The sequence below is a fragment of the Heterocephalus glaber genome, unplaced genomic scaffold (genome assembly GCF_053883595.1).
Source record: "Heterocephalus glaber isolate CG9 unplaced genomic scaffold, H.glaber_assembly_v1.0 deba00001608, whole genome shotgun sequence".
NCBI lineage: Eukaryota > Metazoa > Chordata > Mammalia > Rodentia > Bathyergidae > Heterocephalus > Heterocephalus glaber.
This window is the reverse complement of record NW_028258379.1, coordinates 13,172,526-13,195,814: the sequence shown is the minus strand read 5'-3', so window position 1 is coordinate 13,195,814 and position 23,289 is coordinate 13,172,526. Positions and strand designations below refer to the sequence as shown.

Here is a 23,289-nt window from a genome sequence, read left to right as displayed (position 1 = left end):
TCTTCATATAATCTCTCTTGGTTCTTATTTTTCCCTCTTCCCCTGCCCTCCCTTCAACCCCTCCATCCCTCCCTATTTACAAAGACTTTGTTTCCATTCCTTCATTTTCTCCTATTAACTCCATTCCCTTCTTTCCTTTTCCCTCCCCCTCCCACTTTCCCTTCCCCTTTGCCCCTTTTCTTCCTATTTCACATTATCTATTATACCTTTTAGTCCTTATTTACACTTTCAGTTTCTCACACTAGAGAAACTATTCAGCATTTACACATGTGTGTCCTATTTATTTCACTTAAGAGTATCGCCTCAATGTGCATCCATTTAGCTATAAATGCCTCTAATTTCTCATTTGTTATGGCTGAGTAGTACTCCATTGTATAAAAAACCCCCAGATTTTCTTTATCCAGTCTCCAGTTAATGAACATTTGGGCTGCTTCCAAGTTTTAGCTATTAAAATTGTACTACTATGAACATGGGTGCACATATATCACTGTGGTATGACTCTTAATTCTTTGAGGGAAGATCCCCAGCATGGGAATAACTGGGTCAAATGGGACTTCCAGTCCTAGTTCTTTGAGGTATCTCCATACTGATTTCCACAGTGGTTGTAGCAGTATACACTCCCACCAGCAGTGGAGCAGGGTTCCTCTTTCCCCACAGCCCTGCCAGCATTTGTTATTGGTGGATTTCATGATAGCAGCCATTCTTTCTGGAGTGAGGTGGAATCTCAGTGTTGTTTTCATTTGCATCTCTCGAATGACCAGTGATGTTGAACACTTTTTCATGTTTATTTGCTATTTCTACTTCTTTGTCTGAGAAATGTCTGTTCATTTCCGATGCCCATTTTCGGATTGGGTCTTTAAGTTTGGGAGGTCTGATTTTTTTTGAGTTCTTTATAGATTCGAGATAGTAGACCTTTGTCTGAGGAAGAGCAGGTGAAGATTTTTTCCCACATTGTGGGTTGTCTCTTCCCACTGTTGGTGGTTTCTCTTGCTGTGCAGAAGCTTTTTAATAAGAAGAGATCCCCCTTGTTGATTGTTTGTGCTAGTTCACAGGCAACTGAGGTTTTGTTCATAAAATCTTTTCCTACACTAATGTCTTCAAGAATTCTACCTAACCTCTGTTCCAGGTGATTCAGCGTTTCTATTTTAATATTTAGATATTTAATCCATTTTGATTTTAGTTTCATGCATGGTGAGAGACATAGGTCTAGTTTTAACCTTTGGCAAGTTGAAACCCAATTTTTCCAGCACCATTTATTAAAGAGGCTATCTAGTGAGGGTGTTTGGCACCTTTGTCAAAGATGATGTGACTGAGTGTGTCTGGAGTTGTTTCTACATCTTCTAATCTGTTCCACTGGTCGTTAGGTCTGTTCTTTGCCAGTACAGTGCTGTTTTTATCACGGTAGCTTTGTAGTATAGTGTCAAATTGGGGGTTGTGATACCTCCTGCTATGTCTCTGTTACCTAGAATTGATTTTGCTATACTAGGTCTCTTCTTGTTCCAAATGAATTTTTGGATTGTTTTCTCAAGGTCCATGAAGTATGCTGCTGGAAGTTCAATTGGGATTGCATTGAATCTATATAGCAGTTTTGGAAGTATGGCCATTTTCCCTATATTTATCCTTCCTACCCAGGAGCAGGGGATGTCTTTCCATTTTCTGATATCCTCTTCAATCTCTCTTTTGAGGGTGCTATAGTTTTCAGAGAAGAAGTCTTTGATTTCTTTTGTTAGGTTGATTCCTAGGTATTTCAGTTTTTTGGATGCTATTGTGAAAGAAATTGTTTGCCCTATTTCTCTCTCAGTGAGTCTGTTACTCCACTGAAATTGGTTATTAAGTCTGGAGGACTTTCAGAGGAGTTCTTGGGGTTTTCTATGTAAAGTATCATGTCATCTGCAAAGAATGACAATTTGACTTCTTTTTTTGTTTGTTTTTTTTGTACTGGGGATCGAACTCGGGTCCTTGCGCTTGTGCAGCAGGCAGCGAAACCACTGAGCTAAATCCTCAGCCCCTTGACTTCTTCATTTCCTATCTTTATTCCTTTTATTTCTTTCTCTTGTCTTATTGCCATAGCTAATGTTTCCAAAACTATATTGAACAAGAATGGTGATAGTGGACATCTTTGTCGTGTTTCTGATTTTAGTGTGAAGGATTTCAGTTTTTGACCATTTAGTATGATACTGGCTGTTGGTTTTTCATAGATGGGTTTTATCAGATTGAGGTAGAGACCATCTATTCCAATTTTTTGTAGGGTTTTTCTCATAAATGCGTGTTGGATTTTGTCAAATGCCCTTTCTGCATCTATTGAGACGATCATATGGTTTTTGTCCTTGGCTCTATTGATATAATGTATTACATTGATTGATTTGCATATATTGAACCATCCCTGCATCCCTGGGATGAATTCCACTTGGTCAGGGTGCATGATCTTCTTGATGATCTTTTACATTCTATTTGCCAGTATCTTATTAAGGATTTTTGCATCTATGTTCATTAGTGAGATTGGCCTATAGTTCTCTTTTTCGGTTGGGTCTTTCCCTGCTTTGGGGATCAAGGTGATGCTTGCTTCCAGGAATGAATTCAGGAATATTGCTTCCCTTTCAAATTCATTGAAAAGTTTAAAGAATAGTGGCAGTAGTTCCTCTCTAAATGTCTTATAGAATTCAGCAGCAAAGCCATCAGGACCTGGGCTTTTCTTAGTTGATAAGTTTTTAATTACGTTTTCAATTTCATTGGTTGTTTACAATTTTTTTAGGTCTTCTTCATTCAGTTGTGGTAATTCATACGTATCTAGGAATCTGTCCATTTCTTCTGTGTTGTCCATCTTATTGGCGTATAGGTTCTGGAACTAGGTATTGATGATCCTCTGGATTTCTTCTAGGTCTGTTGTAATTTCACCCTTCTCATTCCTAATTCCATGGATTTGGGCCTTTTCTTTCCTTTTCCTGATAAGTTGGCTCAGGGTTTGTCAATTTTGTTGATTCTTTCGAAGAACCAACTCTTGGCTTCATTAATTTTTTGTATCATTCTCTTAGTCTCCATTGCATTGATTTCTGGTCTGATCTTTATAATTCATAATTTCCTCCCTTTTATGAGCTTCGGGTTTGTCCTGCTCTTCTTTTTCTAGAAGGTTGAGGTTCACCATCAGATTGTTTAATTGGGCTCACTCTGTTTTCCTAATATGTGTATTCACTGCTATGAATTTCCCTCATAAGACTGCTTTCATTGTGTCCCATAGATTCCAATATGTTGTATTGTCATTTAATTGTAGGAACTGTTTGATTTCTTCTTTAATTTCCTCTGTGACCCATTGGTTATTCAGAAGTGTGTTGTTCAATTTCCATGTGTTTATGAAATTTTTTGAGTTTCTTTTGCTATTGATCTCCAATTTCATTGCTCTATGGTTTGATAATATACAGGGGATAACTTCAATTCCTTTGCACTTACTTAAACACATTCTATGAATGAGTATGTGGTCTATTTTGGAGAATGATCCGTGTGCAGCTGAAAAGAATGTGTATTCTGATTTTGTGGGGTGGAAGACTCCGTAAACATCTGTTAAGTTCATTTGTTCAAGAGTTCAATTGAGTTTTAGTATTTCATTACTTATTTTTTGTCTAGTTGATCTGTTTGTGACAGTGGGCTATTGAGGTCCTCCACTACTATTGTATTAGTGCATATATGACTTTTCATGTCTGTTAGTATTTGTTTTATATAGTTGGGTGCACTAGTGTTTGGTGCATAGATATTTATGATTGTCATCTCTTCCTCTTGGATTGTTCCCTTTAGAAGGATGTAGTGTCCTTCTTTGTCTCTCTTAATCAGTGTTGCTTTGAAATCCACTTGATCTACAAAGAGGATTGCTACTCTTGCTTTTTTTCAGGTTCCTGTCACATGGAGTATTGTTTTCCACCCTTTAACTTTCAATCTATGAGTTTCTTTTTGAATTAAGTGTGTTTCTTGTATGCAGCATATTGTTGGATTTTGCTTCTTGACCCATTCTGGCAGTCTATTTCTTTTTATTGGTGAATTGAGACCATTAACATTGATGGTTATAAGTGATATGTATTGACTTATCATTGTCATGACTTTTTCTTTCTGTTGTATTCTCCCCCTTTACATTTAATTTCTTGTTGCACCTGATGGTTCATTCTGCTGTGCTTCTTGGGGTTGTGATCCTCATTGTCTGTTCCTAGGGTAGTATCTAAAATTTTTCAGAGTGCTGGTTTGGTATTCATGAAAGTATCTTATTTCTCCATCAACTTTAAAAGATAATTTTGCAGGGTACATCAGTCTGGGTTGGAGGCTGTTTTCCTTTAGGGCTTGGAATACATCACTCCAAGCTCTTCTTGCCTTGAGGATTTGAGTTGAGAAGTCTTCTGTGATTTTGATGGGCTTTCCTTTGTATGTGATTTGTTTCTTTTCTCTCACTGCTTGTGGAACCTTGTTCTTCTGTTGTGTTTCTGGAATCTTGACAATTATATGCCTATGTGTAGATTTTTTTTGATCAAGGCTAGTTGGAGTCCTATATGCCTCAGTTATCTGTATGTCAAGTTCTTTTCCTCTGCTTGTGAAATTTTCTGCCATTACTTCTGTGAACAGTTTTTAAAATTTTTTTAGTTTTTGGTACTGGAGATCAAACTCAAATCCTTGCGCTTGTGAGGCAGTTGGCAGAACCACTGAGTTAAATCCCCAGCCCTGAACAGTTTTTTTTATGTCATCTGCACTCTCTCCTGTTTCTTCGTTGACTCTAGTCAGTCTTACGTTATTCTTCTTTGCATTGTCTAGCAGCTGCTGGATTGATTTCTTGTGGTCCCTTACAATTTTGAAGCAATTTTTCTTTTCCTGGTCACTAATTGCAATCTTATCTTCTATATCTGAAATTCTGTCCTCACATTGGCTCATTCTGCTGCATAGACTTTCAGTGGAGTTTTTAATCTCCTGGAAATCTGTTTGCATCTGTTTTATGGATTCCATTTGTTTCCTATGTTGGGATTCCATCATGCTCCTCAGCTCCTCTATTTTTTTAAATCTTTGTCCTCCCTAGATTTATTAATCATGTCTTACACTATGGGCACAATTTCTGTTGTTATCTGAGAAATTATTTCTGATTTCATTTTTTCCAGATCCTCTTTTCGTTGCCAGTTCAGGGAGTCCAGGTGGTTGAGTATCATGAATGTTATATCTCCTTTCCCTTTGGGGTTGCTGTAGGTGATCTGGAAGTCTGGTTTTTAGACTTGTTTAAGTGTCTTCTCATTTCGATGGGTGGGAGGGTGCTGTTGTCGCCTGCAAGACTCAACTCTTCCATGCTGGGAACAGTGTAACAGTGGCCCAGAAGCCCCTTCCTCTGGGCTGGGACCAGTGGAACGGCAGCTCGGAAGCCCCTACCTCTGGCAGGCTCAGGTTTTTGATTGATACTTTGGAGTGTGACTTAGGATAGTCACTGTGGGTGGGGGAAGTCATCTTGGAGGCTAAGGAGGCCCTCCTCAGAATTAGAAGGGCTGTGAGCTGTAAGCCATGAAGGAGAAGGAGTGATACACTCCCTTTTATACATGGCAGTGAAATGGGTAGGCATTTCTGAAGGACACTGAATCGTGCCTATCAGTATTTTAAAAACCCTTGCCCTTGGGCCTAGAAGTTCTGTTAGGAATTTATCACATACTTACCAACATCTGTAATTTAATTTTAGATACCTATGTATCTAAATATAAATTGAGAAGATTTAGAAGATAGCCATTGGACATTATTTATTACAACAAAGAACAGAAACTACCAGAAGACCTATTAATGGGAGGCTAGTTAAATACATAGTACTTTCATAAAATGGAATGCTATTTTGTCTTTTAAAACTGTGAGTAGAAAAAAAATGGAAAGATGTCTAAGATATATTGCTAAGTGGGAAAAAAACAAATTATACAACATTATGTATAATCCTCTTTGGATAAAACTTTCTAAAAATCAATAATCAATTTGTCCACCCTGTGATGAATTTTTTTAAATTTATAAAAATGAGAAAAATGAGTTTATTGAAAGAAAACCAACCAACCAACCAACCTAGCAGCTCCTATAGCCTCAGCATTCCTCTACCACCCAGCCCCAGAGGACACCCACCTTTCCTTTCCTTTCTCTCTGGCCTTTTGGGGCTGCTTCCCTGAGCTCCCCTTGACATGAGTATGTCCATGAACCTTGAAGTCCCCATGGGCTCACCATCAGGACCGCCCTGAGATGTCCTCATTTCCTACAGGGAAGGGGGAGGGGTCCCCTGGCCTGTGAGAACTGAGGAGTCCTCCTAGAGCCCAGGTGCCTCAGGTTGAGTCTTCTCCATGTCCTCCTTCCGGTGGTCAGGGTGGAGATGCAAGGGCAGTGTATCATGCCGAATCAGTTTGCCCTTCCCATCTTCCTTTTGTCCCTACTTGAGCCCATCAGTTTTCAGCAACAAAGGCCAGTGTGTGACAAAGGTCAGAGTTGTCCCTGGCCCATAGGTCTGCAGAGCTGGGTTAGGAAAGTCAGGTCAGGGCAAAAGAAGGAGAGGGAAGTTTCAAGAATCTTGAGGGACCTTGGGGAAGGCCTGAGGACAGGACCATGGAACCATCACTTCTGGTTTAGCAACTAAAGCACAGAGCTTAGCTGGGATGTGATGGCATTCTGGGGCAGGGGCAGGGGAGCCAGGTGTTGGCTGAGGTCAAGTTGGTTCTTGGGCTCAATCATCCTCTGATGGAGGAACTCCCTCATTCTGCTGTCCTCATTCCATCCTCTTCACTGTGGATGTGCCATCCCTCTTGTGTTTCTTTACTACTCACTGGAGAGAAAATCGTGTGTGTGTGTGTGTGTGTGTGTGTGTGCGTGCGCACGTGCACATGATGGGTGGGAAGGGGCTGTGAGCTGAGGAGAGCACTTTGGAATCTGAAAGCACCTGTAGTGTCCCTGAACCTCTGTGCAGCTCATGCCAAACATCACCCCTCTGATCGGTCTTGAATAAACATCTCACACCTCCTACTTGCCTGGGCGTTTGAAGGACAACACATACAACACTATTTCTCTCGCCTGACTAACAATTGAGTTCAGTGTTCTCTGCACCTTGCACTTGGCCACAGGAGTCATGCAAGGTGTTTCATGCTGCAGACATCACAATTCCTACAATGCAAAGACTCAGGCGGGGCCTCAGGCCAGCAAGGGGCCTCCCCCCAGAATCTTCCCTAAGAAACGAGCTCTGTCCTTGAGAAGGGGAGCTAAGCTGGCAGCCAAGAGCAGTGGACAGTAAATATGCACTGGAAGGCCCCAGAGCAGGGCAGATGCTGGGTCAAAGCCAGCTGATTAAAAAGGGGCCTTTAACTTCACATTTTTTTTTTTTTTTTTTTTTTGATGAAGAAAAGAAAAAGGCTGGGAACAAACTTTTACTTTTGTCCCTCCGGATTAAATATCCAGATAGTCTGCTTAGATCAATTTAGCATCTTTCAACCCCAGACCTCTGGTCCCTGTAGTCCTGGGCAGATATTATCTTCATTTTAGAGGTTGGGAAACCATGGTGTAGATGAGGAAGTTAATTTCCCAAGGGCACTGGTAGTGAAGCCAAGGAAAGAACTCTAAGTGGAGCCAGTTGGGACTGGTACTATTTGCTCCAAGACCCCACACTCATGTTGATTCTGAGCTAAATTATACACTGACGGAGGGAAAGGGCTTTGACAGCTGGTGCTCCTCCTGTGCCCTGAGTACCTGAGGCCTTGGCAATCCCTTCTGCCCTGGGACGCTTGCGGAGCAGCGGGCTCTTTTCCTCTCTGCTAAATTCCAAGGGTGATGGGAGGGAAGGCAGCCAGGAACAGGGTTCTCATTCTTTCTCGGTATTTTCCGGTTTTTGGCAGTGCCTCAATGGCTGGGGATGAATGACCAGGAGGACCCCTGCCGCCATGGCACGTTGTTGGGGAAACCAGCAGGAGGGTAGGAGCTCTGAACGAGACTATAGCTCACATAGTCCCAAAGTAGAGGGGCCATGAGGCAGCCACAGGAACCCTTAGAAGGGTGTCCCCAAGGGGTGGTTCAGGCAGTGGGACCTGAGTCATGCCTGCTTGGTCACCTGGGGTGCTATCCCTGCCTCGGGGAGCTGCCAGAGCTCTGCAGATGGGAGCAGGCTGTGGCCAACTTTCCTAGCTTTTGAAAATCCTGCATCTTAATTAGTTCCCTACTGCTTTTGTACATGGCCCACATTTTAATAGTCTCCAGGCTTCTTCCACCATTTGCTCTCTGATGTTCGGCATGATTTCTCTTTTCCCCAAGACAGCCCCCCGCCCAACATCTTCCTGTCCGGGGACAACTTAAGGAACGCCGATGTGCCAAGCATGTAGCCTGAGATTGATGAGGCTGTCAGCGGGCTCCTGTGCCCCCCAGCCCTTCCCCCTGCCATGCACTCCTCAGATGGATGAGCTGGGTGGGGGTGGGCATGAAGGGGAAAGTGCAGGAAGGGACCCTGGAGCCTCGAGCCAGGTGTGAGCCAATGGACAGCGTGACCTTCTCCCAGCCAGCGAAGGAGTCTGGCTGTGTCCTTCTGAAGGGGAAGGACACTCCAGCTCCCACCCCTGTCTGTCAGTGCTTATCTGTCTCTGTATGGGGGATTGCCTGATCTCGGAACGGCTGGTAGAAAGGATGCCTTCAAGTGCATCAGGGGGAAATGACCAGTCATTTATCTCTTTCCCTCAGCACCAGAGCCTGCAGCCATCCATCCTTGGGGGCCTGCAACTGCAGCCTCGCCTGCTTTGTTGGCCTCAGGAGAAGGGTAGCCGAGGAAAGGTGGCCCACTTCGTGCTACAAAGTGACTGTGCTCCAGGGTCCTGTCCCTGGACCCCCCTACATCTCTGGGCAGGAGCCGGGACTGGGGAACCAAGTCTGGATGTCCTTGGCACTGCTTGTGTCTCTTGCGGGGTTCTGGGAGCTTTGGGTAGCAGAGGCCATGGGTCTGCAGCTGGACTGGGCAGGGCAGTGACACCAGTGTCAGGTGCTGCAGTCAAGCCTGGAAGAGCCACCTTCAGAGCAGGGATTGTAAGCCTGAGAAGTCACTGAGTTACACTGTGGTCCCTCACCTGTGTCTCTCCCTGCTGGCAGGTACATGTTTAGAATCCCTAGCACCCAGCACAAGGCATGGCGTGTGGTAGATAGACAGTAAAGATTTGTGAAAGGATGAAGGAAAGAAATGTGCCCACATTTGACCTCAAGCTGGGAGAAAATAACCCAGTGAGATGAGGTCATTGTCTCCATTTCTCAGATGAGGGAGACTGAGCCAGGGATGAGAAGCCTTGGAGAGCCCAGCTGGGCCTCCCACTGGGTTCCTGTTCTGGCCTATGGGGTGGGCAGAGTTCTGTGCTCACCCTCTTGCCCATCTCTACTTGTAGGTCATAGGGACCTTCCCTGTGCCAAACAGCTGTGCTTTGTGGGAAAAACGGCACTGAACAAGAACCACAAGGCCTGGGCTTTGTGATTTGGATCGGCTACCTAAGCGCCCAAGCCTTGATTCTTCATCTTTGGAAAGTGGATCATGGTGGCTTCAGGGAGTAATTCTTAGGGTTTTGAGGACTGAGGATGGAGGAGTTGGCAAGTGTGAGAAGGTACTGTGATGCCACCTCCTCACCGCACTGCAGGGTAGGCCCCAGGGTTCTCAGCTCTGCTGCTGTATGCACAATGATCTGGCTGCAGGCAGCTCACTACCTTGCCAGAAGTCTGTGTGCTCTCTGGCCGGAAAGGGAGCCCATCTTGCCTTAGGGTCTTACGAGGCTCCAGTCTAGCATCTTATACACTGCAGAGAAGACCTGATACCTGGCAGTGGGGCCTACCTTTCCTGTATGACTTTGTTGCTTGGCTCCCAGAACTCAGTTCTCCAGCATTCACTGCTCAGGACAGAGATGAACTTGGAAGGCTTCCTGTGTGTATGGCACCTGGTAGCACAATGTGCTAGGCCAGTCCCACCTGCCTGGGCCTTCTCTCCTGCTCTTCACATGGGCTGGTCTATATTCTCCTTGGAGAGCCACTCCTCCGTGGACTTGCCATGGTAGAGCTCCACACATTGGGCCCCTTAACATCAGGTACCTGGCTCTGACCCTCAGAACCCGCCCTGATTCAGTGTGTGAACTGCAGCCAGGGGACTCCTCCCCAGTGTACACTGCTGCCAGGATGTGTCTGAGAATGAGAATGTAAGCTTTGTCCACACTGAGCCCAGCTCCTTCTCAAGTACCAGGCTCATTGGTGGGCTCTGTATGTCTTGCAGGAACTCCTCACTGGTCTCCCCATTTCTGCCCTCACCCTTCTTCAGTTATTTCCAGAGTGATCCTGTTAGGCTTCATCGTGTCACTGTTTTCTCAAAACCTCTGGTGGCTTGGCATCATACTCAGGACAGAGACTGATGCTGTCGTGGCTGCCTACACAGCCCTTCAAGGCCCCTGTAACTCTGAGCTGATCTCCTTGTCCCTGGCTCACTGTGCCAGGCAGATGGGCCAGCCTCAGGCTTTGCACTGATGGCTGCTTGCCTGGATAACTGTGCTTGGATATCAGTGTGGCCGCCTTTTACTCCTCCTTTTTTGTGTTTTCCTGGCCATATTTAAAAGTATAACCACCATCCTACCACCCCCATACGCCAGCTTTCCCATCTCCACTTTATTTTTTCTCCAAAGCACTGATTGTCAAATGTCAGACTGTAGGTCTTACTTGTTTATTTCCTGTGTTGTTTCTTCCCCAGGTGTGTTGTTTCTTATGAACTAGAATATATGTTCCACCAAGGCTGAGATTTTTGTTCCTTTTGTTCACAGCTGTGTCCCCAGCACCTAGCATAGAACCTGGCACACAGTGCTCAGTAATTATTCATTAAATGAATGAATAAGCAGGCCATTCTTCACTGGGGCTTTGCCATAGTTTCCCCCCAAAGCTGCAGGAGCCGGGTCCACCCTAGCATTGAAGCAGGCCCAGCGTCTTGGTTTTGAGTTGTGTCTCATGCTCTGCTGCTTCTGTATGCTGGCTTGTTGCTGTCGTCCTCCCTGGGCCATGCACACACTGAGAAATCTGGGCCTCCTCATGTCTGGTGGCCCAAGAGTGTCAGCAGGTGAGGCATTTTGGCCAAGGAGCACAGGAAGAGGGAGGTTTGTGGAGGTGAAGAGGAGGACAAGCATTTTTACCCAGCATCCTGCTTGTGCCAGGCACTTCATGTTTGGTAAGTTGTTTGAGCCCACGGAACAGTGAGGAGTGGCTTCTGCTCTCCTGGTTTTACAGCTAAGGAGCTCAAGGGTCAGGGTGTGGTTTTGGGCAATAGAGCTGAGATTTCACCCCAGAATGTTTTCTTACACTTCCTAGTCATCTGTACTCCCTTGAAGTATTTACTTTTATTTTTTCCTCAATTTCATTAAGGTACAATTAACAAATAAAAAATATATATGTATATATGGTATACCACATGATGTTTCAATATATGTATATATTAATACATATATTATGTATGTATGATTAAATAAGGCTAATGAACCTCATACACTTACTATTATTTTGGTGGGGAGAACATTCAGATCTATTCCCAGCAATTTTCAAGTTTATAACACATTATTAACTGCAGTCACCACGCTGTACAATAGATCTCCAGAACATATTTATCCTGAGACCAAGGCCCCTTTACCAGCAACACCGCCCCCACCCCCCAGAAAAATTTCACCCAAGCAAATCCATTCCTGCCTTCCTCCATCATGCTGAGCTGCATTTACTTGCTGTGCAGGCCATCCCAGTGGCAACTTCCTTCGACAGAGGGGGTGTTTTTCTTCGTTGCGGGGCTGGGGAAATGCTTATCTCTGGTCCCAACCTCAGATTCTGGAACCCACCCTTGCATGTCTACCTGGAAAGAGTGGGTAGGCTCAGTCACGGCCATGTTGGGGAGGGACTGGTCCTCTGGTCATGCGGCTGGCCTGGAATTCTAAAGCAAGTGTGACAAGGGCCTGCAGTGCAGCCTGGGTCCTCTATGTGAACCTCATTTATTTTGAGCTTTATGAGTCACAAAACAGGGAGTCAAATGCAGCCAAGAAAGTGGCTCCCCTAGGGAATGAACAGACGGACTCCTGGGCCTGGCCCAACACAGGAAACCAGGTCTCTGGTCCCCGAAACTCTTCCCTTGTGAGCTAAGAGATGAAAACGCCCCCTCCCTTTTCCCTCCCAGAGCCTGATGGGGATAAATGAAATCATGATTCTTAAGCTCCTTGCTCCTTGGTGTAAGTAGATATATAAATCTAAGGACATATGATGAGCTTAACTACTGAAAATAATAAGCACCCAGAAGAGAAAACTGCATGTTTGTGTTTTTAAAGAAAAACTCGAGGCAGGTTTTTAAAAAACCTCAGTGCTCACGATGGATCAGGAGGATTCTTTGCCATTGTCTGTGGGATGGCTCCCTCCCTTTTGCTCCACAGCTCCTATCTCCAGGTCCTGCGTCAGAGAGAGCCCGTGATGGATGGACGGATGGATGCGCCTTGTCGGGGTGTGTCACCACAATTTCCCTCGGGGCAGGCTGTCTGTTGGCAGAGCCCAGCCTCCCGAGAGATGGTATCTTTTGCAAACTCGACAGCTAACGGACAGCTCCTTGGTATATTTCCCCAAAGAAGAACAGTCTTAATCTGTTTTTTATATAGCATGTTTTATTATAATCCAGATATGACTGCAGGTTCCCAATCCTCTATCTGGAACCTAATAATGAGGGAGAAGGAGTCAGAGGCTCTGTGAGCCCGTGACATCCATGGTGTTTGCATTTTTAAATGACCTGGGATTTAATTACTCAGTGTGCTCCCATGTTGCACTTTCAGACTCATCTCGTCAGCATCCTGTTAATGAGCTTGGTGGCTCCAACAACCCAGTGGAAGCTTTTCTTTCAGTGCATTGGGTGGCAGGCTTGGACACCTGTGTCAAAAGCTTGTGGCTTTGATCTGCACCAGAGAGAAGGACTGTCCCGTCTGGAGCCTGGGGAGAAGCCACTGCTCCTCACTGTCTTTTTTTTTTTTTTTTCCTTTGCTTGTATTTATGCTTGTTCTTTCTTTCTTTCCCTTTTTTCAAAAAAAGACTTTCTATGCTTCAATCCTTGTTTGTCTAAGAGGTTTTTTCTTATTTGGAAACCGATTTGCTTCGGTTTGCACAGAAGCTGTCTCTGGTGTGATGGATCGTGCTGGAAGTCACCCAAGGAGTATCTCTGTTCCCAATTAGGAGTGGAGGCAGAGCTGCTTACGGGGCCCAGGGAGGCGGCTGGCTTGGGTGACAGCTGCTGCTGCTCTGGAGAGAGTGCAACGATCCGTGGGTTTATATCCATGTGTATAAAATCAGCCTAATTTAAAGATGAATTATGTGTGTGTGTGTTTTGGACCATTTTCTTTTAATGTTAAATGTCTGATGGCTTCTGTCAGGTTATGTGGTTGCCAAATTTGTGTAAGGTGCAAAATGAGTATACTTTTAAGGAATTACTAAATCCTATTAAGATCTATATCCAAATGCATCATATTAGAATAAAATTGAATCAGTGAAATCCCCCAGGGCTCAATAGGAGCAGGTCTAGGTTGTATATTGTGCAAGAGCTGGGATCTGTTATCTCTTTTCTCCTTTTACTTGGGGACCTCCTGTGGTTGGGAGGCAGAGAACACACACTCTGGTGGGCTATAGGGAGGGGTGGTTACCCTTTCATTCTGACCTTTCAAGTCTTACCCATAGTGCTTTTCTACTAGGCTTCACCAGTGGTTAGCTAGAATGCCACTCCAGGAGCAGCACTCAGCAGCATTAAGAGCCACATTTAAATTCCTTCCAGTTTTGGAAAGGAAAATCATAGTAAGCATTTCTTTTAATGCTATAAACCTGTACTGTTTAATAGGATGGGCACTAGGCATGTGTGGCTATGGATCCTTTGAAATGTGGTAGTGTGAAGTGAAATGTACTGTAAGAGTAAAGTACGAGCCAGACTTTGAAATCTTAATGTGACTACAAAAGGGTAAAATGACATCAATTTTTAAATATTCACTTCATGTTGAAATGGCAATGTTTTGGAAATATGGGGTTAAAGAAAACATATTATTGAAATTGATGGTACCTGCCTCTTTTTACTTCTTAAGATGTGGCTGTTAGAAAGTTTAAAATGATATAAATGGTATACATTATGTTTTTATTGGACAGTGTAGCTGTATAATTAAAACCAGAATGATTCAAACTTGATTCAGCATTTGTAGTGCGTTTACAATGTCCCAGGTTCTTTGTGTATATGATCTAATTTGGAATACAAGTTTTGAATAAAACATAAAACAAAACAAATAAAAACTGATAAACCTCACACGAGTTGTTTGATGGGTCCTTTAGGAGATTCTTAATGCGGTGCACTACCTTATTTGATTCTCACTCTAGCATCATGAAACAGATACTATGATCACCTCCATTTAACACATGAAATAATAGAGATTTAGGTTAAGTAACCAGCCTGTGGTCCACTACTAATAAATGGCAAGGCTAGGGATGACTCCAGGGATATCTAATAGCAGAACTTATATGAGCCAAATTAAATATTGGTAGTTAGGGAAGAATGAGAACACTAAATGATCCTGGAAAAGCCTCTTTCTGTGCTTTGCTTTCCTGGTGAAGGGATTAGACTCTAGGTGCCATTGGAGATCTGTTTGAGCTCTTTGCCTGAGGGACAGCCTTTTGTAGTTTTCTAATTTGGTTCCATTTTCACTGTTGATTTTCTCACCGTTTCTACCTGGTAGTCTGGTTAATGATAGTCAAGAGAGGAGATTGAATTTTGGGAAATCAGGATGGAAGCATATTTAGCAGGGGAAAAAGAAGGAGTAGGAGCAGGAGGAGGAGGAGGAGGAGGAAATTCACAGCAGATGGAAAGTTCTGTATGGATTTGATACCGTCGGGGGAAGGTAAGCACACCAGGAGGATGTTCAGACAGCATGGAGTCCAGCCGCATTACACAAACTGCCCTCAGTTGAGTAGAGATCTGCCTTTTATCCTGAAATTTCAAAGCTATGGGGAGAGTCTAGGAATACAATGGAAACATACAAAAGGTTTGGAAAAAGACTTTTCAAGGGAGGGCCAAAGAGAGGCAGGAGGAGTCCTTACAGTCCTTACAGTCCTTAGGTGGTTGGGCTCTGGAGGCTGACTGGACTTTGCTCCTTGTGATAGTAAGCAAGTCCTAAATCTCCCTAACTGCACTGTCCACACCTGTCAAATGGCTGCTCTTGGGTGTGGCGGGGCATTAAATGACACCTAGCAATAGCAGCTATCCTGTTTTAAGTGTTTCCCATGTGGCCAGTCTTCTGTGTGTATACAAGTGAACCAAAGAAGAGTTGGGCTCAGCCTTGGATTGTCAACTACTAATGAGATTCCAATGAACGGGGGTTCTTGCCATGATCTCAGTGGCATCTTCAAAGATCATTTGTCTGCATTTTTGTTCTGCTGTGTGGCTTTTGGTGAAGTTATTTAACTTCTCTGAGCCCAGGATGCCTCAATTATAAAATGAGATGATTGAATTCAGTGACCCATAAGGCCCTTTCCAGCTGTAAAATATTTGTTTCCAGTTCTAAATTATTGTACAATTCTGGAAACAGGATTGTGTTGGGAAAGGTAAGAGGGATAGTAAAACATGAACTTCAAATATATATATGATTATTATAAGTTTGAAGGATGGTGACCAGCTGTTCTCTTTTGACTGAGGACAGGACATGAGGAAACACACTTTAATTGTTTGAGATTAGACATTTGGAAGACTTTTTGACTTGGGAGAGAGAGCAATATGTCATCAGAGCAGGCTGTGCAGCTGCACGCTCCAAACTCATTAGAACAGACACTTGAAGATTTTCTGACTATCAACTTAAATGTAATTTCATCACTGAAGCCTTCCCCAACTCCTTGATCTAAAATAGCACCACTTTTAATTTTTCACATGCACTCTGTTGTTTTCCTCCATAGCATATATGACACTTTGTAATTGCATCTTTATTTTGTATTTAGCCTTTTATATCTGTCTCTTTAGACTATATGTTGCCCCCAAACAGAGACTGTCGTTGGTCCCTTCTTAGTTCCCAGTCTCAGCACAGGAGTTGTCACCTGGTGAGTGCTCAGTACATATTTGTTGAATATAAATAGATGGCTGGGTATGTTGGAGAGATGGCAGAGTTAGTAGTAGTGCTTCTTGATGGAAGTGGTTCCTCTGTTCTTTTTTTGATAAGAAAAATCCTAAAGACCTGTCTATTGAGAGACTTCAGATACCGTTTCTCCTTCCCACTTTCTTTTCTGGGTTCATTTCTTCAGTTTTGATGGGATCTTCCTTATAGTGAGCCTGTACTGTCTCAAGTGGAAGAGATGGAAAAGGTAGGTAGAGTTCTGCTGGAGCCAGAAGGAAGCCTGGTGGAGCAGGGCTGGATGGTGCTGCTTATTTCCATTTGCCCTTCTATCTCCACTCCTTGTCCTTCGTACTGCTCTGTGCCCCAGGAAATTGACTTTGGTGTGCTGTATCAATGGGGTTCCCTGCCCTCTGGCTTCTGGTTGAGGTTGACCAATGGGAGATAGCATAGCCGGAAGGTAGAGGGTGGAAGGAGAGAGTGCTTGGGTGATACATTGGTTCTTTTGGTTCCCTGGTGTCTGGGCTCCTGTGCTGCAATCCACAGCTGGGCCTCTGCTGTGATGCTCTCTCCAGATTCTTGCAAGGACTCTGCCTCTATCTTTGAAGGAATGGCAGTAGAAATGGGTCCCTTGGGGTGGTTCACCATCCCCATTTCATTCTCTTTATCCTACTCAGACATCTGTATATAGTCTCTACACTAAATTTCCAATTTCCCTATTTCAGCAAACCATTTGTTTCCACTGGCTGTTTTCTGGAGTGCCACTGCTTCCTGTTCTTGCATCCATTTTACCTGAGATAATAGTAGGAACCACACATCTAAGTGTGTGTGTGTGTGTGTGTGTGTGTGTGTGTGTAAAGTCCAGGATCAGAGGAAAGTTTGGAGGAAAACTTTGTAGTAAATCTAAATATGATAGTCATACCTTAGGTTTCTGTTCTTATTTTTTAAAAGGCCTCTGGTAAGTTTGCAGTTGGTGGACACCTTAAGGAAGGGGTTTAGGTACCCTGTCTGGTCTGCCTCAGAAGCAGAGATGAATGAACCTGATTGCCATTTTTACAGTTGGCCAAGTGTGTTAGTCAGCTTTCCATCATAATAATGATATTCCTGAGACAATTATAATGAGAAAGGTTTATTTTGGCTCATGGTTTTAGAGGTTCCAGTCCATGACCAGGCAGACCCATTTCTTTGGGTTCTGGTGGGGATGCTGGATGGCAATGATGTAGGGTATGTGGCAGGGCAAACTGCTCACTTCATGGCTGGGAAGCAAAAGAGAGGAAGTGGAAGAGATGGAGGTTACACAAGCCCTTTCAAGGGCATGCCCTCAGGGACCTAAGAATCTCCCCCTGGGGCTTACCTCCTGAAGTTTCTACCACCTCCCAATAGGGCCACACTGGGCCCAGGCTTTTAACACATGGCCCTTTGAGGTCATTCAACATCAAAGCTATAATACCCAGTTACTTAAAGTTTCAGGTAGCTGATCAAATCCTAATGTCTTCAGGAAAAATGCCCTGCAGCCCCAACTTCTCTCTCTCCCCTGGCGTGTGGATACTGCAGCTCTCACTCTGCTGCTCTGGAGCCTCTTGTACATCTGCCCTTCCTCCTTCTTTCTCTTTGGATTTCTAGAGCTCCGCTTCTCTCATGAGTCAATGAGAACAGCCTCTGGAGTCTGACATAGCTTTTCATGGAGCACAGCAGAGCTGGGCAGGCAGCATGGCCAAGGAGAGATCATCACATTGTCAGATAAGAGCTGAGACAAAGGGGAAGACAATAACAATGGAGGGCAATGTTGGTATACTGCTTGAGAGTCTTCCGAACACTTTCATATAAATGAACATTTTTCTACCCCACAAAACAACTCTGGCATTGGGCCTGTTATCCCTCTTTGTATATGGAGAGGCTTCAGAATCCTTGAGCATCTTGCCCAAAGTCATACAGCCAGAGACTCAAAGTGGTCTGATCCCATATTCCCCTGGCACCCTTTTTCCCCTGCCTCAGCTTTCTCCAGGTTGGGATCTATCCATGGGATTACAGAATGAAGATGGAAAAGCTTCCCCCCACTCCAGTGTTCCTATTCCACCAAGCTGTTTGGAGTCCTGCCCAGGAGCTCTGGTCCCTGCATGTCCACAAGGGCCATTCTTCCTGTCCCACACGCTTCTGGTGGCCTGACATGCCTTTCTGTGTTGTTTTCAGAAGTGGAGCTGCCCCTGAAGAAGGATGGGTTCACCTCAGAAAGCACCACACTGGAAGCCTTGCTGCGAGGTGAGGGTGTGGAGAAGAAGGTGGACACCAGAGAGGAGGAGAGCATCCAGGAGATCCAGGTAGTCCCACACCTGTTGGAGGCACTGCAGAGCAGCCCACCAGCTCTGGCTGTCCTCCTGAGGCCCAGGGCCGTGTCCCAGCTGGCCTTCTAGCACCAGTACCAGGAAGCTCACAAATTCTTTTCCAATTTAATGCACCCCACACCCCATAGAAGAAGTCATTATAGTCCCAAATCTGTCCCTCTCCTAGATTCTCCTACTTCTCCATTCAGAACTATGTTTACTGAGCCTGCTGAGAGGCAGATACTATGTGCTAGGTCTTGGGGACATGATGATGAACAAAATGGACTGAGCCCTTGCACCTGTGGAATGGAACAGTCCATCCTCCAGGCTTGAAACTTGGGGTGTCTGCTTCACTTAGTGAGTCCCTGCCTCTTACACCCCAGCCTCTGCTCCGGTTCACTACACCTCTCAGCCTTTCCCAGCACTACTTGCTCATCTTTAAGGCCAGTCTAGTCCTCCCCCGGCAGGGATGGTGGCTTCTGTCCCTGTGTGCCCACCACGCTCTGTTCATGCCACCACTTCAGCTCTGAGACACAGGATTATTATGGTATGCTCCTCCCATTTCTTAGTTCTTACTGGTCTTGAATCCCTATTATCAAATACAATGGTGGGCATGAAATATTGCAATAATATCATTTAATGCTAATATAAAATAATGGTATTAATAGTGAAATAGAATTGAATCATATTAAATTTACATTACACACTTAATTTTATATTTTGTTATATACATTGTATATAATTTTATGTTCATTTAATATTTAATTAATTCAGTGATTTATTAAAATAATGATTAAATGAAAAATAAAACTACAGTTTTGTTTGCCTAGTAAGGACCACCAAGCTGCAAGTTCCTTCAAGTCAGGGAGCAGGCTGTTACGTTCAGCATTGTGTTCTCAAATCCTTGCTCAAATCAGCACAGAGTTGGAGCTCAATACAGACCTTGAATGAATCAGTGAATCTGGCCTCCTCCTCTGCCATTCCTGTGTTAAGATGAATGGTCGTCTTTTCCATTTAGTTGCTGCCACCTGGCTTACATTTTTCCCTCTTCTACTTCCCGTGAGTTATAGTCCTAGTGGAGATCCTCATTAACTCTAAGCTTTATTTGTCTAACAGACCTTGCAGTCATTTCTGACTGCTGTCTCTCTCTCATATCTAACATTCCATGCACCAGGAATCCTGTTGCCATCAACATAAATCCAGAGCACAGCCCCCTTTCCCCACATCCACTGCTACTGGTGGTCCAAGCCACTGTCACCTCTTCTCTGAGTGCTGTGGGTAACTTTCAATGGTCTCCCTGTTCCTTCCTCAGAAAGAGTCTTAAAAAATAATTCTTTAAAAATAGTAATTTCAGATTCATAGCAAAATTGAGAGGCAAGTACTGAGATTTTCCCTATGCCTTATGCCCCTATACATGCATAGCCCCCTATTATCAACATCTCCCACCGTATTTATTAAAATCAATAAACTTGCACTGACGCATCAGTGTTCCCAGGTTCATGGTTTATGTTAGGTTCACTCTTGGTGTTGGACAGCCCATGAGTCTGGACGATGTGTGATGACATGTAGCCACTATTATGGGATCATGCAAAATAGTTTCTCTGCCCTAAACATCCTTAGTGCTCTGCAATACATCCCTCCCTCCCTCCTGATGCCTGGCAGTGACTGGTCTTCCTACTGTCCAAATGTCATCCAGGTGGGATCACACAGCCTATTCATATTGGCTCCTTTTGCATAGGAATATGCATGGAAAATTCCTCTGTGTCTTTACATGGCTTGGTAGCTCATTTCTTTTTAGTGTGGAGTAATATTCCAGTGTCTGAATTGGCCACTGGAGAGGGAGCTTTTTAAAGGTTGACTCCTATTATTCTTGTATTCAAAACCCTTCAGTGGTCACTGTGGTATGCCCTGAAAGCAAGGCACCTCTCTCTGACGGGGCACCTTCCTCTGTCCCTCACTTCTTCTGTTTCAGGCACACATGGACCTCCCTTTGCTGCTCCAGCACACATGAGGCTTGTCCCTGCCTTGGGCTTTTGCTCTGGCCCACAGCCCTGCCTGGGAGGTTCTTCCCCAGCCACCTGCAGGGCTCTGCCCTCTCCTGCTTGAGCTATTTGCTCTCATCCCCCTTCTTTAGGAGGTGTATTCCCATCCCAGCATCTAACACCACATCCTCTGCCTGACACTTCCCATTCTCTCTCTCTCTCTCTCTCTGTCTCTCTCTCTCATCACTATCCATACTTTGAAATTTTTTCATTGATTATGCTATTATGTTCTTCCAATTGAATATAAACTCCCCAAGGCCACAAGGCATTGTCTGTCTGGTCACTACTATGTCCCAAGGCCCCAAACAGCATGTGACACTTAGTAGGTGCACAGGGAATATGTGTTAAGTGCGTACATGAGAGACCAGATTCTGATAAGTTGCTCTGGCTCCAGTCAGTTCCTCTATGCCCTACTTAGCTAGCTATGTTTTTGTCCTGAAGCACAGCTCTGCATGTGTCACTTCCTTCCTAAAAACCTTTTACTTTCCACTAAGTAAACCAGAATGGTGGACATAACCTTCCCGGGCCTCCTCTCTCAGCTCCTCAGCTAGTATTCAGGCTCTTCAGCTAGTTTTCCTATAACTCCTTTTCATCCTCGGCTCTTCATGTGCTTTGGTTGTGCTGGGCCCTTTATCTGGCTGCCTTTTCTTCCATCTCCGTGTACACACATTCCACTCAGCCTGTGGGCTCAGCCTCAGTGGCAGCTTCCCCATCGAGCCTTTCATGGTCCCCATAGAGCCAGAAGGATTTCTTTTTGCCCGGGATGTGTAGGACACATACTGCTTTCTTCTCTCTCTTTCTGTTTTGCTGGTCATATGTTGGGAACAGGACGTTACTAGAACCTCTGCAGAAAGTCCTAGTCTCCTGAGAGCCACGGCAGCACAAGGCGAATTACAGGAAAGGTAGAAAAATGAGACTGAGAAGAAGCTGAGCTTTGGGTCTGATCGGTGCTGCTCTGGGCAGCAAAGACGAAAGCCCCCAGTTTACCGCACCTTTTCTTCAGTACTCAGTACAGCGGGAGAAACAAATGTAACGAATGACTTGCAGAGAGTTCAGTACATCCTGTGTAAATAAGATGTAACAATCCAAGATCAAGGAGGAACTGAGTAGATGTTTGTTCCTCCCAGGATGTTCTCAGCTCCCAGGATGTTTCTTGTCTTGGAGAATCACAGACAGCATCACCGCATCATTGAGGTCTCAGTTGTGACCTGAGGCCAAAATGCAATTATGTCTCGGAATTCCATAGCTGGGCTGCAGGCAGGAGAACTAGGCTAACCAAATGATTTTTCCCTAAAATTATGTAGCATTGCTCCCGACAATCATGTATTACTTGTACCTTTTCCCTCATTTTTGGATTTTCAGATGTCCAAAGTGGGGTTTGTCATCACTATGTAATACCTGAGAGTGTGTTTTGCTTAGTTAGTGTATTTTGACAGAATCAACAGACAAAACAAAAACATTGCCCAGGGGCCTTGGTATCTGACAACATGTAAAGATGGAGGGGGCTTCGAGTTCTTCATGGCTCAGCCTGCATGTGGGTCATCGTGGTTGTGTCATCAGCCTTGACAGAGGCTGAGTGGCTCCCATGTGCAGAGCACGGAGCTCCTACCTACCATGATGGAAGCTGAAACGGGACCATAAGCCAAATGAGTTTACATGTTTTTATTAGCTTTACATTATTAAATATGTAGCACACAGGCTATATACATTTTCTTTCATTTTCATTTACTCATTTGACCAAAGTTTAAGGAGCTTCTCTGAACAGACAAAGTATTAAGTGCTAGGGAACAGGGGGACCAAGAGAGATCTGTCCCCTCCACTCATATAGACATACAGACAGAAAATAAGTAAATAAAATAACTGCAATTTTGGACAAATGCTGTGAGAAGAACGAGCAGCATGAAGATTCAGTATAACAGGGAGACAGGTTCTAGGGAGTGTCCTAAAGGAGATGCAGGCTTCAGCCTTGGTCCAGTAGCATGAGAGGAGCCAGCAAAAGAGAATCCTGGGGAGGAGCTTTTGTGCAGAGGGCCAGGGTTCAGGGAGCTTCTGAGACAGATTGGAGCTTGCTGTGTGGACAGGACAGACTGAAGGCCGGTGTGGCAGGACCACGGTGTGCGAAGAGAAGAGCCCAGGGTGGGAGTGGCCAGGTGGGTGGGGCCAGGCCTCCCAGGCAGGCCCCGTGCGGCATCGCATCCAAGTGCCTTTTGGTTTCATGTAAAATGAAAAACCAAGCCAACTGCAGGATTTTTTTTTTGGTACCGGGGATCGAACTCGAGTCCTTGCGCTTGCGCAGCAGGTGGTGAAACCACTGAGCTAAATCCCCAGCCTGGAGGATTTTGATTAGGGCAGAGAATTTATATTTCATCAAGATCCCTCTGGCTTTGCATGAAGAGCAGAGTAGATGCAGGGCCAATAGTGGAGGGAAGGACATTGGAATTTTGTAGTAGTCCTGGCCAGAGACAATGAAGTCTTTGAAAAGGAATTATCTTTTTAAAAAACATAACCACAAAACCCCTGTTACTGTCACTGTAGAGACTATTTAGGGTAACAGAAAAGTTATTTTAAAATGTATTCATTTTCCAGATTATGTCCTTGGGCAGGGTCTGCCGGTACGTCACAGGGCAACAGCTGATTCTATGTTGGACCAACCCTGTCCTTCACTCCCAACCCAGGACTCCCCCTCTGCTTCCTGAGCCCTGGAATGAGTTTTGTTTGTTAGCATCTCCTGGCTCCTCCCCAGTGATGAGTTGCATAAAGAAATTTCTGGGGTCAGGGCCACATTGTAGGAAATGCAGACACGTGGGGAGCTGCCAGCATATCTGA

General features: G+C 44.6%; 1 protein-coding gene across 7 annotated transcripts in view; it reads left to right on the top strand.

Moving 5' to 3' along the window:
• The window catches only part of Dpf3 (double PHD fingers 3), a 257,440-nt gene that overhangs the window by 121,793 nt on the left and 112,358 nt on the right, over window positions 1-23,289 (top strand). For all 7 annotated transcript variants that reach the window (XR_015445026.1, XR_001182647.3, XR_015445025.1 and 4 more), the window contains exon 4: window positions 18,291-18,418. Coding sequence is in view for 4 of the 7 variants with exons in the window: in XM_087195352.1 (XP_087051478.1) it covers window positions 18,291-18,418 (128 nt within the window). In the remaining 3 variants the exon portion in view is untranslated. The remainder of the gene's footprint in view (window positions 1-18,290; window positions 18,419-23,289) is intronic.